The 17,529-nt window shown below is 40.7% G+C and overlaps 1 protein-coding gene across 1 annotated transcript in view; it reads left to right on the forward strand.

Annotated features, from left to right (window-relative positions):
- cpne9 (copine family member IX) overlaps nucleotides 1-17,529 on the forward strand; it is a 98,411-nt gene that overhangs the window by 72,293 nt on the left and 8,589 nt on the right. Inside the window, exons 10-17 of the mRNA XM_086214075.1 lie at nucleotides 1,184-1,288; nucleotides 4,854-4,895; nucleotides 5,207-5,282; nucleotides 7,471-7,524; nucleotides 7,856-7,917; nucleotides 8,376-8,422; nucleotides 10,595-10,776; nucleotides 13,246-13,373. Coding sequence (XP_086070201.1) covers nucleotides 1,184-1,288; nucleotides 4,854-4,895; nucleotides 5,207-5,282; nucleotides 7,471-7,524; nucleotides 7,856-7,917; nucleotides 8,376-8,422; nucleotides 10,595-10,776; nucleotides 13,246-13,373 — 696 coding nt within the window. The remainder of the gene's footprint in view (nucleotides 1-1,183; nucleotides 1,289-4,853; nucleotides 4,896-5,206; nucleotides 5,283-7,470; nucleotides 7,525-7,855; nucleotides 7,918-8,375; nucleotides 8,423-10,594; nucleotides 10,777-13,245; nucleotides 13,374-17,529) is intronic.

The raw sequence follows: 17,529 nt of genomic DNA on the forward strand, positions 1-17,529 counted from the left end.
CTGTAAATGGCCGAGAGTGCTTTTCACTTTTTTTTTTCTTTTTACGAACAGCTTCATTTAGCCTCATATTAGTTCAGTTTTTGTCCTTTTCCTATTAAACACTGTGTTTTAAATACATGCTAACGGGCACAAACAACACAGCCGAGTGTTTGGAGGCCTACGCGCTCACTGTGGTGCAGATAATACCTCCTGCTTCCTGTAGGTGGCACTACAGGACATATACTTACTAGTTCTGTAAATTTCAACACATCACATGACACGGTGTAAAGCATTGGGTGAGTTGATTTAGAGCAATGCATTGTGACATGGCAACGAAGGTATAGTTAAACCATCTTTTTCCATGTGGAATATTCCGGAGATTTAACCACCATAAACACAAGAATAATCAAAGAAAAATAATATTAGTAATTGCATGCCACAAATAGAATATCAGGAATTAGTAGAGTGGCTTATATTGCAATCATATTAATCTCAAACAAAATTATTTAGATCTCATTTATCACACATTATTTGTTTTGCTTTTTAAAAATACTCAAACTTAAAATAATTAGTTACATCAACATTTGTGAAAGAAAAATCGCCCTCTATTGGCTGGATAGAGAGAGATTGAAAGACTTAAAGCTGAAATGATTGTTTTCTGCTCACCTTCAAAGTAGTCCAACAGTGCGATACATAATTGAACAGCCATATGTTCAACAGATTTGTTCTAATATGCAGCTAACATCAGCATGTTCACTTTCGGGGGATTGTAGGGGCTGTTTTAGTGCTGCAAGCCTAATCAAGGCACTCCGAGACGCTGCAATAAATAGTTTTCAAAGACTGTGTTGGACTAAGAAAGCTTGAGAAAGTTATTTCATGATAATTTCAGGATGATAACCACATTTTTCCCACATTTCTTTATTTATTTATTTCGGAATCAAGTAAAGAATCAGTTCTCATTCAGACTTTGCTTCCTGCAGCTGCTCTGCCTCCGAGAGAATTTTGCCACAATAAAACTAAATCTGCAATTCCCTCGTGTCCCCCAGATATACTTAAGCAGATATAAAAAGACACAACAACCTCCGAAGCAGTTGGTAACATTGCAGAGGAAGCTGTAGATAAGTGGTGTGGGATTATTTTCACAGGTACAATGTGAGCGATATAAGCGTGCTCTCCCTTCAGTGGTCTTTCATGTTGCCGGCAGGTTCACCATCTGTCATAAAACTGAGGTGATCAAGAACACCCTGAATCCTGTGTGGCAGTCCTTCACTATCCCTGTTCGAGCTCTCTGCAATGGCGACTACGACAGGTGGGAAAACAACCTGATTATGTATACAGAGCAATGAAACCGCATGTCGAAGAAATCACATACTTAAAAACTACAGATTTACACCTGATAGTCTGATTACATAACCTACATGCGGCCGTTCGCCATCATAAAGCTGCCTGATTTTTTCTGTTTAAAACAATGTGGGAGAACACGTATTAACCAGTGGGGTCCAGGCAGTATCTGTAAGTGGATGACATCACCTGTTGCTGGGGCGGTCAGAATAATGCCAGCAGTCGGTCATGGTGTCCCAGGGACCAGCACTGGTGTTATTGAGACTGACTCAGTTTCCACACTTCCATGTGGTGGACGTTTCCTACCAGGTGCACACTACATTCAGTCTGTAGCTTTACTGAAAAAGCACTTGTTTGTAGAAGAAAACACACACACACACACATATATATATATATCTATGGAGAGAGAGAGAAATGCAACCTATGCTAAGCGTCAGAGCTTTCGCAGGGGAGCAGGAAGAAAGTGTACATGTGCGATGACGAGATGAGACATTACATAAGTTGTCTCAAAGAAAAGTAAAGCAGCATTACAAGGCAACAATTTGTGCGAAACGTGTTTCCAGTATGTAGGCATCTTCTTCTTTTTATTATTGCACCTTATCAGCCCATCCGTCTGAAAAAGAAGCAAATAGTGGAAACGCTGGACCCTTGGTTATTTTCAGCTGCAGATGACACATTTGGTGCCCCCTTGAGAATTTACAGCACTATAAGACTTAGTTGAAGGGATTTCCTTGAAATAAAATGTCAGCCATGACTTAGATTAATAGTTTTTTTTTTTTTTTTGGACACCAACAGAGCTGAATGGTTTCAGAGGAATAAGCCAATCATTTTAGCAGGGCAGAAAAACTTAATGCTTAAGAGGATCAGTTTTTGTTATTGCAGGCTTTTCATGAGATTTGCTGACAGTAAGAAAAATGTAGGATATTTTCAGCTTTATTTTTGGTTCCATAGCTTAGTGCGGCTTGAAAGTAGAAAATATAATATTTCTGTTGTCAGTGTAATAGAAGTGCAGGCATTAGCATTACGAAAATATTATCAGACAAAGCACAGGGTGAATTTCAAGGTGGCTTGAGTCGATGGAAAGTGTTATTGGCCATTTCAAAGAACTTGAGCAGAGAAAAACAGCATGAATTTAGCGTGTAATAGGCTAGATTTAAAGGGACAAAACGGCAAGAACAGAAGACTGTGTTTACTTTTGAGATGGTAGCTACTGTACCTGACAGCTAACGCAAATGCTGTCTAGACAGAATGTGGTCAAACCTGAGTGAATAAAGTCTAGCATTTTCACACGAAAGACCCCAGTGGAAACAAACACAATCTTTCATCAGTGCCTTCTTCATTTCTGACAGGGGCGTGTCAGTGTCCGCAAGCCGGCGAGTCATTTGGTCTTCAGCAAACAAGGCGTAACAAGATGCCAGTGATGGCTCCTGACAATTGATTAACTTTAGGTGCACAGCCGTTTGTTTGGTTTTTGGAAAATTTCAGAGTAAATGTACCAAAAGAGGAATCACAGGAACGAAGAAAATCTTTTTCTCTTGCAGACTTTAATCCAAAAGCTTACATATACTCGTAGGAACAATTGCCAAATGTACAAAAGTAGGTAAGATTAACAGAAGGGAGACCAGATGTCCCACACTAAACCTGCCAACTGTAATGCCTCCGGCTTCCACAGTGAATGAAAAACAACCTGCAGAATGAAATAAATCCCAATTGTGCTTCTGTCAACAGCGGCACGACCTGGCGCCGTAGTAACCGTTCGTCATATCTGTGATTGTCATTGCACACAGACGAGAACAATGGTCGCTACAGTAGCCGCTCATTCTGCTGTGGATGTGAGGAAGAAACTGTTTTTACATTTTCTGGCTGGCCGCTCAATTTTCTCGCCATCTGATTTTTGCATTTGATTGATTTTCCTGGAGGAGCCAGAGGTTTCAACATTTACCGTCTCATCTCCTCCAGGGTTTGACGCAATAAAAAGTCAAAATACGTAAAACCATCATTGTTTCGATTTTCTTTCATATTGATAATATTCATTGATCTTAAACCTCTCAAGTGGAAATATCCCTGTTTTTCATTTCAGAAATCTGGTAACCTTATTTTACTGAGTTCTTATGTTATGTTCATCAAGTCAAACTGCAAATTGAAGCAACTTTTAAGTTTTCAAGGTCTTGGTGACTTAGTGCGCGTTTCCACTGGCTCACTTTGGCTCAGGTCGGGTGGGGTTGGGTCAGTTTGGCTCAGTACTGGTGCGTTTCCACGAGCACTGGGTACCACATCAGCGTGGGTGGACTCACCAGCCAAGAGTTCCCCGGCGTAATTTGTGTGCCACACAACAACAATAATGGATGGCATGAAGGCAGCGTTATGCCTGTCGCTCGGTCTGTGGTTTTTGAGGGATGACAGACAGGCAAGGCTTCAAGTGGCGAAACAGAACACCCAAGAAACGTATAAAAGACTTTACCAAGCGACGAGCAGTTTCAATTAGACGACGTAAGCGGGTAAGCTACCCAATCAGTGCCCCGCTTTGTGTTTACGTCACATTTTAGTCCCCGCTCGGCTCGCTTGGAATCCCAGCGCAGCAGGGACCAAAATGGTAATGGTTAGTAGCGTGTTGGGGCCAGTGGAAACGGAGCCAAACCGGCCCAACGTGACCCAACCCGAGCTGAAGTGAGCCAGTGGAAACATGCCCTTGATGTGGCAGTTAAGTCCCTAAGACCTTGAGGGCCGCCATGGAAAAATTCATGCTGGGATTTTTTTTCTATGGTGGCCCTCAAGGTCTTGGTGATTAAATGCGGTAATTGGGAGGGTTTTTAAAAAAAGAACAACATTTTAATTCACTTAAAAATGCTAAAAAAAAATTTCACTGAATCAATGAAACAACTGTTTCAAAGCTAATTCTTAACCCAAAAACTGCCTCAACAACCAAAGCACATTTACACTCAAAGTAGTCAAAATGTTAAAAGAGGACGAACCAAAGCAAAATGTTTATTAGAGATTTATGACTAAGAAAGATCAACACTGAGTGCTGAGCTGACTCTCAAATCAATCTTCGGGTTCACTCTCACCTTTCTAATGATGCTCACGCATTCGAACGCACCTTCCAGTAGAAAGGGAGAACCAAAAAGTTAAAGAGGCGATGGTCAATGGGTCAGCAGTCTGAGCGCACGGTGGTTCCTGTAGGGATGTTCCTGAACTGTTTTCCAAAGTCGGGTCAGCTGCTGCTGCTGCCATCTTCCACCTGCGGATGCAGATATCCTACAGGGTTTGAAACTCAGACGTGGATTGTTAAGCTTTGTGGTCTGAGCCAGTATCCTGCCGTCCGTGCTGAATCCCACCAGTCGGCAGCAAGAAGGAGACAGTATTGAATTACATTATTGAATAAGAGAATTGTTCTTTTTCCCCTGGGTGATGGAATCAAGAGGGGGTTTTTTCTTCGTCTTTTTATTAAATGGAACATCATGTTCTGGTTTTATTTAGTGGAGATGATCTGGTAAAGAGATCTTCAGAGATAATGTGTTCTCTGTCTGTTTCAGGACTGTAAAAGTAGACGTCTACGACTGGGATCGAGATGGAAGGTAAAAGAAAAAAAAGCATATCTGGATTCAGTGTGATTCATGTTGATTCACGCCTTTAAAATGTCAGAAGGAAATTAAATGTCTTACCTATAATATGTGGGTGAGTTTGAAGTTATTATGTAGGGGAATCAGACACACACACACACACACACACACACACACACACAGATCAGAAAGAAAGATTGAGAAGAAAGATATGATGGATATAAACAGGATAACATTTGCATTCATTTTTGCCTGTGTGTGTGTGTGTGTGTGTGTGTGTATGTGTTTGTGCGTGCGTGCGTGCGTGTGCGTGTGCTCGCACGCAGCCATGACTTCATTGGCGAGTTCACTACCAGCTACAGAGAGCTTTCTCGGGGGCAGAACCAGTTCAATGTCTATGAGGTGAGACACAACATTGGCGCACAGTTGTTTCCCACCACTATTTTATTGTGATATTTTACCTTGGGCTGGCTGCTTTCCACAAAGGTGTAAAGCACTTTTTTTGTGTGTGTTTTTAGAGGAAAAGAGAAGATGTAGTTGATAGAATATATGAAGAGCTGCTCTCAAAGGAAATGATAGAGGATAAATTGTATATGCGAGTAGAGTCATTCCAGGTCAGATGCTGTGAAATGGCTTGTGACTGGGCCATGACAATTTAATTCTTCTCATTTTTGTGTCACAAAATGCTGCAGTTATGGTTTGCACTTTTTTGCCAAGGGGATGAAACCGCTATTTGATACCCTCTTTTTAACTTCAACCCAGGGACGTCTGAGGGTCAGTGTCTCTAAAACTGTATGAAATCCTGTGTAGCTGATAGAAGGCATTTTGAGAGGGAAAAGTCAAACCTCTCTGTACCCTCCCTGCTGCTGGATGCCACTGGGGCCATGAGTCAATATTGCTCTTTCTGTTTATGTTTCCAGTAACATTCCATTATTTATTTATTTTTTGCATGTATCTTTCAGCCTTTTTAAAAAAAAAAAAACTTTTTGTTTTCCCCTGTCACTTCATGTAGGGTGAGGTTGTGTTGTCTTGAGGTCACCTGATTCAAGTTAAAAGCTACAGTGACATTTACAGGCTTTTATTTTTTTGCTTTTTCATATTTTTATGTAACAAGGGAATGTAATGCTAATGTCCCATTACAGTGATTGTTTGCTTCTAAAAGTTCGTAATTCTGTCGTAACCAGGGCTAGCACTCACGGCTAAGTTGGGTGGGATCTTGAAATTGTGGCTTGATCACTACCGACTAACCCTCCACAAGATTTATAGGCGATATTTAGACTTTGTACATAGGGGAAGAAGTGGGGGTTAGCCAGGCTAGCTAGGCTAGCTTCCAGTGGGAAATAGTGGAAGCTAGCCTAGCTAGCCAGTGATAAGAGTTACTGAGTTACAAAGCTGGCAGTGTTTGTCGTACATATGCTGTTCTCATATCAGCATAACAGAACACTGTAATGCAATTACAAGGTTTTTCTTTTTATTTAATACTTTCTTTTATTGGCGGCATGGTGGTGCAGTGGTCAGCACTGTTGCCTCACAGCAAGAAGGTTACGGGTTCGAGGCCCGGCTCAGGTACGGGATCTTTCTGTGTGAGTCTCCATGTTCTCCCTGTTCCTGTGTGGGTTCTCTCTGGTACTCCAACGTCCTCCCACAGTCCAAAGACATCAAGAGGGGACGAGGCTGATTGATACTCTAAATGATATTTTATTTATAAAAAAAAAAATCCAGTTCAATTTCTTTCAATGCATACAGTTCCAGTTATCATCTCCATGCATATTAAAATCTTAACTATAAGCTAAAAAGAGAAAAAAGTATTTTGAACATTAAGGGCATTGATAATATCTCAACTTGTGCATTGATAGAAATCCATGAATCTTTAAATTTCTACTCTCTTATTTAAGATGCATGAATTATTTTTTTTGGTCAATATTTTATGACAGATTTTAGCAATAACAGACATTTACTGATGTCGATATGATCTACATAAAACAAGTTTAAGTTCTATGATTCAAATTTTGTACTTACTGAAAAGCGCACGTAAACTTACTGAATTTCATTTAAGTTAAAAAATAACTGGCTTGATAAAATTATCATGCATCCCTAAAGAAAGATAAATTGATAGATTTTTGATATGTTTACTGATATAATCAACTTCATTTCTCATGCAGAAACACACAACATCAACACAAAGGCATAAACCTCAGAGCTTATTAGAGTAAAGTCGACACTGTGACTCCTCACCGAGCTAACAAATGAACGCAACTATTGCATAATGAATTAAGAAATAACAGTACGTGATAATGAGCCCTTCCAGAAAAGATGAATAGCTTTGCATATTTCGGCCCCCAACATTACGTTGACGGTTTAATGAAAAGTTCAATCTCTTCAGTCCATTTCTATTTCCACTGCTGTTTCTCTACACACAGTTAGATAGAATACCGCTTACAATTCATTGACTGCCAGCATTATGAGGAATCTGTTGAATTATTCATGTTCATTTTCAGACATCATTCCTAGGGCATGATGTGAGGTTGTTCTTTTTTACTGTGACCCTCTGATTCACTACCTTACCTACATTCCCTTCTCTTACTGTTAGGTTTTAAATCCCAAGAAGAAGGGCAAAAAGAAGAAATACATCAATTCTGGAACTGTAAGTAGACACACCTCCCCCATATATGCCTGTCACAGACACAGAGTATTTTATATTACCTCATGTGTGTGTATATATATATATATATATATATATATATATATATATATATATATATATATATATATATATATATATATATATATATCACCTCTTACATCTGCTTCTCTTGATGTCTGGCCACCTGTTTGTCTTTACCTCCCCTTCTTCCCTCCCTGGCTGTGGTCCCTTTTTCACCCAATCCCCTCCTCCTCTATTTATCAATGTGCGAATTTGTGTGTGTGTGTGTTTGTGTATGATCACTTTATGTCTGTGTGTGTGTACCCGCAAGGTAACTCTGCTGTCCTTCAAAGTGGAGTCCGAATACACCTTTGTGGATTTCATCCGCGGAGGGTGAGTGGAATAATAATCAACCTGCTCTGAGAGTGTGTGTGTGTGTGTGTGTGTGTGTGTGTGTGTGTCTGCGCGCGCGTGCGTGTGTGTTTGTGTGTGTATGTTTGTCTGAAGATAATAGATTGAATTTCCTGGAAATTCTTTTGTGGGCCTCCCACTAAATTCACGTTTGTTCTTATTGACATTTGGGCAGGTTTGCATTGGTAAATCTCATTGGTAAATAGCTAATTTATTCAGTTAATTCACTTTTCATCACGCGCTGCATTTGTTTTGCCTAATTAGACCTTCAAGATGACGGTGGTGGGAGGGAGGGAATATTGTCCTGCTTTACTAATTAGCCAGTGCACCATGTGCACTTCATTGTTTCGATGTGTAGGAGAGTGAATGAAGCATACTGAAGTGTGTGTGACGCTCTCCGTCTTTCTCTTCTTTCGTTTATGCATTTTCCGCTTCAAAAGAACACAGCTGAACTTCACGGTTGCTATAGACTTCACAGCATCCAATGGTGAGTCACCTGTGTCATGAGATTCTCTGGCATGTATTTCTATTGATGTGTGAATGGCGACTCCTCACTATCTCAGATTCAGCTTTGCAGGTTGGAGTATTTGAGCACTTGATTAACCTCAAGGTTACAAAAGGGGAACAGATTCAATTTTGAGTCTTTTTAACTCAAAACACTTAACTCATTTAATCTTGAACATATGCCAGCATTGGATTATAACACTCATATTGATAGTTGTTGAATAGTGGGATTTACATGTCTTTACTGGTGTATTATTATTATTATTATTATTATTATTATTATTATTATCTCATCTCAGTGTGTAACTTAGTAATGGTTGAGCAACACCAGCAATGAGAGATGAAAATGTCATCCTTTGTCATCACAAGAAGATAAATACACTTCTGCCACTTTGCCAAGACGCAGAGAGCCTGGCTAACTACCAGTTAGCTTAGCACGATGAAAGGCAGTGGTTGAAAATTGTTAGCATACCTCAGTCAAAGTGTTGAACTTTATAGATACTGGAAGTTAGATTTTTTTTTTAAATCTTCGAACAGAGCTATGCTAACAAGAGAGCTAATAGAGAGAATGATGTATTTTTGTAGACTAACTTAGCAGTTAGCATCATCGTGGGTTCCATCGACAACAAGCTAACAGGATTTTGACCATAGTTTATTTTTTACTGTTGTTAAAATCGATTACAAACAACAGTTTATGAGACTCATGTTTGTTGAGCACGATAATCTTCACAAAAAACCCCACTTTTGCCATTTTTGCATTGTATTCTTGTTAGCCCTCTGCTAACTTGATCGTTTCTTTGCTATGTTCTGGTCACCTAAATTTATCTGCATAACGGTTGCCAGGTAGATTACGCTGTATCATGTAAAACAATGGGCAAAATAAGCTAAATTTTCAGCTTTCAGTTTTGTTGTATTTTAATTATTTCTCCCAGTTTAATGCATTATTACATATTGCATTTGTATTTATTTTAAGTTACATTTCGAGGACAGAAACAAACTACGCTTCCTCACGAATCAATTTAATTGTGCAACTCGTGTAACTTTCCCAATGTCAAATGCCAAGTGGATCAAATTGTGACAGTGACCCAAGTCATTTGCAGGGATTATGTGATGCTCAACCCAATTTATTGACTGTATTTACCCCAAACCATAATGACCGAGAAGCCTACAGAGGAGCAGCAGGACAGCTTTAAGACCTATAACTGACCTATAATTGTTCAAGATCTCCATCATGACAATTAGAAAATTATTTAAATATATATTTTTACCATCTCTTCCTCTTTTCTCTGATGCTAGAGAGCAACTGGTCAAACAACAAGATCACCTCAAAGAGGCAGTTTTCTCTTTCTGAAATTATTCAAACAACTCGGCTTTCTGTTTTCACTCCTTACACAACCCATCAATGTCGTAGGCATTTGTCCCTTTTCATTTTCATAATGTAACTTGACTTTTCCTCCATGTGTCACAGCAGGCCAACTCGTGTGACGGCGATCATGCACGCACACCGCTGTATTTATTGTTACCTTTTTTCATTTTCATGCAGCAAAAAATTCAGCTAACAGGACCTGGTGAATGTGTGTGGTATTTTCATGGCCTGTAAAAAGACAGAGTGCACCTGTGGCACAGTTGGAAGCTAGATGGGATTAGGAGGAATACATTATCAGGAGGCGTGTGAGAAGCAGGCGTCAATCCCGGCTAATCAAATCAACCCCCCTTCAACCCCACTGCCATCCTTTCACCCTCTTTAAAAGCAGGACGCTCATCTCCTCGTGCAGGAGCAGCAGCTCCAGCCAGAGAAACTCACTCCTTTTGTTAACATTTATTTCTGTATTGTAAATGTGTTCGATAATAATATATTCTTCACTTCACATCGGTCCCTATCGCGAAAATGGACAAAAAAATACCTTTAATAAATCTGTAGGAAAGAAGAAGATGAAGCATTTGGTATTTTCCTGGCATTAATCATTCCCTGCGCTGGTGATAGCCTTGTATCTTGCAGGTGAAAAACAAGCAGAAGGAAGGATGGAGACATCTCATCTTTCACTTGTGTGTGTGTGTGTGTGTGTATGTGTGTGTGTGTATGTGTGTGTGTGTGTGTGTGTGTGTGTGTGTGTGTGTGTGTGTGTGTGTGTGTGTGTGTGTGTCTTCCTCCAAGGTAACCCATCTCAGCCCACCTCCCTCCACTATATGAATCCCTACCAGATGAATGCATACGCCATGGCCCTGAAAGCAGTGGGGGAGATTATCCAAGACTACGACAGTGACAAGCTCTTTCCTGCCTATGGCTTCGGAGCTAAGCTGCCCCCTGATGGAAAAATCTCCCACGCATTCCCACTGGTAAGCAAACACACATGTGAGCGTGCATGCGAACACACGACGCGCACACAGTTCACCCATCACGGGGAGTCGTTTGGACCACAATGTTGTCGCTGGGACAACAGCTGGTTGAGAAGTTGGCTCATCTGCCTACCAGCGTGAATCTCCCAGCAGCCCTTTCACTGGCGTCCTTCTGCTCAACACTCAAGACAGCTCTCTCCCTATCAATATAGGTTTTAAGTTGAAACTTTTTCATGCGAAATATGGCCACCTTTTTATAATGCTGACGGGTTTACCAGGCTGTTGGGAGAGGGGTTAAAAATGACTCATTCATGAGCGGGGAAGATTGCCTGACTACAATCCAGCATCAAATCTGAAGAGACTCAGAATTAGCCCTAAGAATGACTCAGTGTTTCTTCTATATTTAAAAAAGAAAAGTTACACAGCATCAGAGTACAAAGGCTGAGGCTCATACATAAGTGTTGGTGGTAAGTGGTTTGACAGGATCTGTGGTATTTTGTGGTATTTACCAATTTTCTCTTTGGCACAAACAAATTTACAAGAGAACCACTTGTACAAGTCAGGGACAGTCTGTCTCTCTCCACAGGACAAAAAACAAGAGAAAAAAACACTCATCTGAAACCATTCTGCCGTTATCTACATGAATTGGGTGCAGAAATATGAAATCAACAGACATAAAATGTAAAATGAATTATTGGGTGCCGTATTTCCATCAGGGTTTCACGACATCACATGTAGGGATGGAGGTAGAGAATAACATTCCCATATCAACGTGAAGTGTATCTGTTGAGAGAAATGCAAAATAGGTGAATTTCCATGAATTGGTTGTAGTCGGGTGGCATGATCATGCAGTGGTCAGCACTGTCGCCTCACAGCAAGAAGGTTCCAGGTTCGAGTCCTGGCTCAGGCACAGTGTCTTTCTGTGTGAGTCTGCATGTTCTCCCTGTTCCTGTGTGGGTTCTCTCTGGTCCTCCAGCTTCCTCCCACAGTCCAAAGACATCAAGAGAGTACGAGGCTGATTGATACTCTAAATTGACCATAGGTGTGACTGTGAGTGTGAATGGTTGTCTGTCTCTATGTGTTGGTCCTGCGATGGACTCCATGGAAGCCGTTGTACCCAGAGAGAAACCACGCAGGCGCAGGGAGAACATGTTTTGACATCTTCTATTTTGTAGAGGAAGGAATTTGTTTTTTGCTCGTCAAAAACCACCTCAAGTGATCCAAAAAAAGAATTTAAAAAAAATCATCTGCTTGCTAAATAGAGAATTCTTTTTAAGGATTGTTGTGTTCCAACCCTTTTTCGGATGTGACACTTAAAAATGTGCATTAAAACGGAGTGATAAAAACCCAGCAATTGATATTTGTAACACAACAAGCTTGACGTGCCAGCAGAGAAGACCGAGGTTTTCAATGTAATAGTAGGAGGGGTATGTATCATCAGTAAAAGGAGAGGAAGGATGAAGTGTAAATAAAACTTTACAGCTCAAAGCGCAGATGAGCTAACTGGCTAATTCAAAGCAAGCTACAGAATAGCATAAGGACACTCAGTTACTGTATCATCTCACAAGAAAATTGCTAGTAACAGGCCAATATTAGCCAATGCCACATGTACATTTTCACCCACACAAAAGACAAAAAAAAACAATTGCCACTAGTCCAACTCTGCTACAGTCTCACACAGCATTGTACATTTATGCTAATGAAGTATGCTAACTAGCCGCCAGTCACCTGCAGGTATGCTTTAACAAGCTTTAAAATATGCATGTACTGACCAGAGCGTCACACTTTGGCTCTTACAGAAGCATCAACCTGCAAAGAGACACGACTGATCAAATCTGCACAGCGGCGAGCAGTTGTCACACTTTCAGCTTGGTTGTGAAGTAGAATGTGACACACCAAGTCAAAGCTTTTAACCTGGCAAGCTAATCGACTGACCGTGTGAAAGGGTCAATCACATATTTCTAATGAGGTTTTACCCCAGCCCAAAAAAGCATATTCATGCTAGTTTTGAAGGATAAGGCTAACATTTTTAACTTATCAACTCCTCCGGTGTTTGGAAATAAGTCAACATACATGAAACTAGAATTTTCCCATTTTGTATTTCATCATAATTTTTTGTTTTTAACGGAGGGTATTTGGATAAACCCACCAAATATTGAGTATTTAAACTGTTATATTCTTTCTTGAAAAAGTATTTGAACTTACAACAGTAATACTGTTACATTCATACAATGTCATGTCATATGCCATAGCTTTCATTTTGAAGGTGAACGGGCATTTTGACTGGAACTTCTTCGTAGATGTTTGCGTATGAGGAATTAATGGACACCCAGCACCCAATCAGATTTGAGTATTCACCCAGACCATGTTGTTAGACAATCTTAAATTTGAGGTTTGTGTCCCCTGAATTGGTTCCTCATTCATTGCAGTGCCATCGTGTACTTCATCTTGTTTTGCTGTGTGTTGCAGAGTGGTGATAGTGATAATCCCAACTGTGTGGGCATAGAGGGAGTCCTGGAGGCCTACTTCCAGAGCCTGAGAACAGTGCAGCTGTATGGACCCACTAACTTTGCACCGGTTATCAACAAAGTGGCAAAGTGAGTTTCAGTGTGAGTGTGTGTGTGTGTACGTGTTTCTGTGTGTGTATGTGCGGGCGTGCATTTTCTCATCATTTTTGTGCATATAGGCCTTGATCAAAGCTTCGTCGTGACATGAGTCAGAAGTATCTTCTTCACCAGATTAGCGATTTTGTTGTATTTATAAAGCATTAACAGTGGGAGGCAAGAAAAACATGCGCAGGATTAATATGGTTTCAGCTTCCCATCAGTTAATAATTTGTTTCTAAGTATGTTAAGTTAAACCGATTTGGCTATCTGTCTAACTGTGTGTGACTATATATCTACCTACCTATCTGTCTAGCCTCTCTCTCTCTCTCTCTCTCTCTCTCTCTCTCCATATATATATATATATATATATATATATATTTATATATGTACACATACATTTATACACATAATATAAATGTGTGTATATATATACTGTACATACATTTATATAGATACATATATACGTATGTGACATATATATGTAGATAGATGGATAGGGAAAGGGTTATCTAGGTTATCTATCTAGGCTAATAAAATCAGAACACCCTATCTTGTTCTTTTGCTGTAACAGCAAAGCATGGGCAGCTCAGCATGTGTGTTGATTCTATGAACTCTCAGCAAGAGAGCAAGAGGTAGAAAGGTGCCATCAGCACCTGAAAAGAAGGCTGACATGCCCGAACGCACACTGGACTTACCCGAACATCACACACACACATACACACACGCACACGCAGAGATCAATGCCTTGTTCAGCCAGGTGTAAGAGCTGTGTCACATGTATTAGATACTGTCACCCTGCAATAATTAAACACACAGCAGGTGAGGAACACACACACACACACACACACACACATATTCTCTCTCATCTGGCATTGTATCAAGCACAAGCTGATATTTGGCAATATGCGCCTTTCATGTTTTCTCATGGAACCCAATCTTGATGGAATCTAGCGGTGGTAAAATAAAGACGCAGGGTCACTTGATTAGTTGAGAGTCACTCAAGGTTGAACATTTTGCTGGTAAACAACTCAACAAAATGGCCTCTTCTGGGTGTGGAGGAGGAGGATCAGATAAAATAGAATTTGAATCTGTTAAATTAAATCAGAGTATTTAATCTGATCACTGTAAATGTTCACATGAGGAAGTGAGGCAGAAGAGACACAAAGTCAGCGGACTGATTCATTCATGTCACTTGTTCTTACATAAGCTAATATAACCCCATTAGGAGGTTGAGATACAAAATAAATAGCAATAATTTGCTTATAATGGTTCATTATCAATCTGTTTCAACCCTCAACCTAATACGTATTACTCATTAACACTGCATGCAGAGTCTGAGTGTAATTTATTTGCCAAATTAAGAAACAATAACAGTGAACCCATTTAAATCGTAGTCTGACTGATAGCATTATTACGATGAGCTCGTACAGTTTTTCAATAGATATTGCAATGTTTGTTTGTCTCTACTAATATTTGGCCTCATTCATGAAATGTTCATTAGCACCAATTTGTTCGTAAACACTCTGGGACTTTTATAGCCCTCGACGTAGTTGGACAGAAGGAAGCAAAGTCTTGTGTTATTTGTAAGTTGCGCCCTGGACATCTGCAGTGCACAACTGTTAACATGAATGATACTTCAAGACGTTGCAGGTAACGTTAAAACAGCCTCACTTGAAACATGGCTTCCGTTGGGAAAACAAAACAAAACAAAACAAAACAAAAACAACCTTGTCGAGGCTTGCAGGAAATTAGAACCAGTTCAGTTCACAATCTTTATTCGTCCCCGAGGGGCGAATTAGGTTTCACACCCAATTACCTCATACAGATCTCAAAAATAATCACAATTATCACTGGTTGAACGTAATAATGGCACACATAAGAATTATACAAAGCACGTATACATTTGATTGCGTATGTACGCTATGTGCGCGTGCACCAAGCCTGGGGGGAGGGGGGGAGGATAGGCTGCACCCAGATCTAGGCACTGCCACCCAGGGAAGGTGGTGAGGGCAGAGGCTGGATGGGGGGGCGTATACATGCATTTCATGTGTGTGGGTGGTTGTGGGTGGGGAGGGGGGTGAAAAGGAGCAAATTTGCATCACCAACGCAGATGGAATTCTCCAGGAGGATAAACAGCGGGGGAAGATGTCCTTCAGTAGCTGATAAGATTGCCGTGTTTGGGTTTAAGGAGGAGCACACGTTCCAGTCCCTCTCCTCTTACAGTCAAATCCAAATGAATATAATTTTATTTTCCTATTCCTCAGCATCAACCTCTTTGCAAAGCAGACAACTCCTCCGAGATGGTTTCCACTTTGCGTTTTAGTTCAAGAATCAACACAATCTGTTCTTGCACGGCTTTGCCAACCTCGTTAATAATGAAGAGCAGATGTGGAGATCCACATTTGGTGGCAGCCGTCATCTTGCCAATTTTGCGGTACATGAGGGCACCTTGTAGTCTAACAAGAAGAAGTCCCACAACCATGAATCCAAATAAGCAGAGGTCCTTGATATCCTCCATGATGAGTGGTGTCAAGCACACGACACGCCAGCTTCCCCAGGAATCGAAGACATAGCCGCTGGATGAGCTCCGTCCGGGCGTGCAGGCTCCTCCGATCCTGATTTTCTTGTCGAAATGATGGTGTCAGTAGCATTGAGAGACGAGCTGATCAATTCCATGATTATTCAAAAGTAGTTTGAAGTCGTTTGGAGAACTCACAGCCGAGTTGACATAGAAGTTGAGACAGAGATGGAGACAAACAGAATGGAGAGGAGAGGAGGAAAGAGGAGTGCGACCGCCCTCGCCAAAGTCCCAGAGCCACAAACACAGTTAGCACTTCTATCCAATCCTCATAAATCTTGCTCAGTATTGTCCGTCTGTGACTCTTGCTTGACCAAGCCAATGGAATTTTTTCAATTTTCAATTATTGCCCCCCCCCCCAAAAAACCTGTCACATCAAAGTTTGTGAGTCATACGGGATTTGCTCAACGTTACAATCTTCCACTTCCCTTGATGATATCTTAAATGTAAAAACACTCGAGGTACGTCGCTAATCTTAGACTGTACATGAACTACACCACAGACTTCAATGTCACCACAATTAGCTTTGTGCTTCCTTGATGTTTGTCGACTCCTTTAACCACTTATTAACTATATTAACTGACATATTTTATTCCATAGGAAAAAATGTTAAAATATACAGAGCTAGTGTCAATTTCAGACCTAATTTCAAGCATTTATTTTCATCCATTCATCCATTTTCTTACTGCTTATCCTGTTAAGGGGCTGGAGCCTATCCCAGTAGCTTTCAGGGCGAGAGGTGGGGTTCACCCTGGACAGGCCACCAGTCCATCACAGGACCAACACATAGAGACAGACAACCATTCACACTCACAGTCACACCTACAGTCAATTTAGAGTATCAATCAGCCTCGTCCTCTCTTGATGTCTTTGGACTGTGGGAGGAAGCTGGAGTACCAGAGAGAACCCACACAGGAACAGGGAGAACATGCAGACTCAAACAGAAAGACCCCGTGCTGGAGCCGGGACTCAAACCCGGAACCTTCTTGCTGTGAGGCGACAGTGCTAAGCACTGCACCATCGTGCTGCCACATTTATTTTCAGACCTACTAAAACGATTCCTGCTGACTTTGAGATGAGTAAACTGGAAGTTCAGCGTTGCTAACTTACTTCCTGGTTTTAAGGCTCATTCTTACACCATGAGGAAAAACAGCAAACCTTAAATGGGATACTCACACTCTGGAGTTGAGGGTTACCAAACTTAATCTGAACCATCGCACCTACTGCTGGAAGCGATCGATTTATCTTTATCCTCTTGTGATGCCTTGATGAATGATGAGGAAATGGCCAGATGGGGGTGTTGTAAATCTTATTAGTTTTATAGTTATTTGGAAGCTGTAGTTTGAACTGAGCTAATGTGCTAATATCATAAAAATGCTAGTTCATAAAATGGGATGGAAGATGTATTGGAAACACCTCTCAGCACTAAAAAATAAACCAAATATACATGTAACGTGTTTCAAACTGTTATGTAAGTCCTGAGCTTCAGTCAGCACAGGCAGATGTGTTGTGTTTTCCTTTTTCGAGTATTACTCAGGTGCACAGGCAGACTTTTAGCATGCACTAACC

This window comes from Aulostomus chinensis, chromosome 9 (assembly GCF_037954235.1).
Source record: "Aulostomus chinensis isolate RoL2024-O1b breed Wild chromosome 9, RoL_Achi_v1.0, whole genome shotgun sequence".
NCBI classification, from domain to species: domain Eukaryota; kingdom Metazoa; phylum Chordata; class Actinopteri; order Syngnathiformes; family Aulostomidae; genus Aulostomus; species Aulostomus chinensis.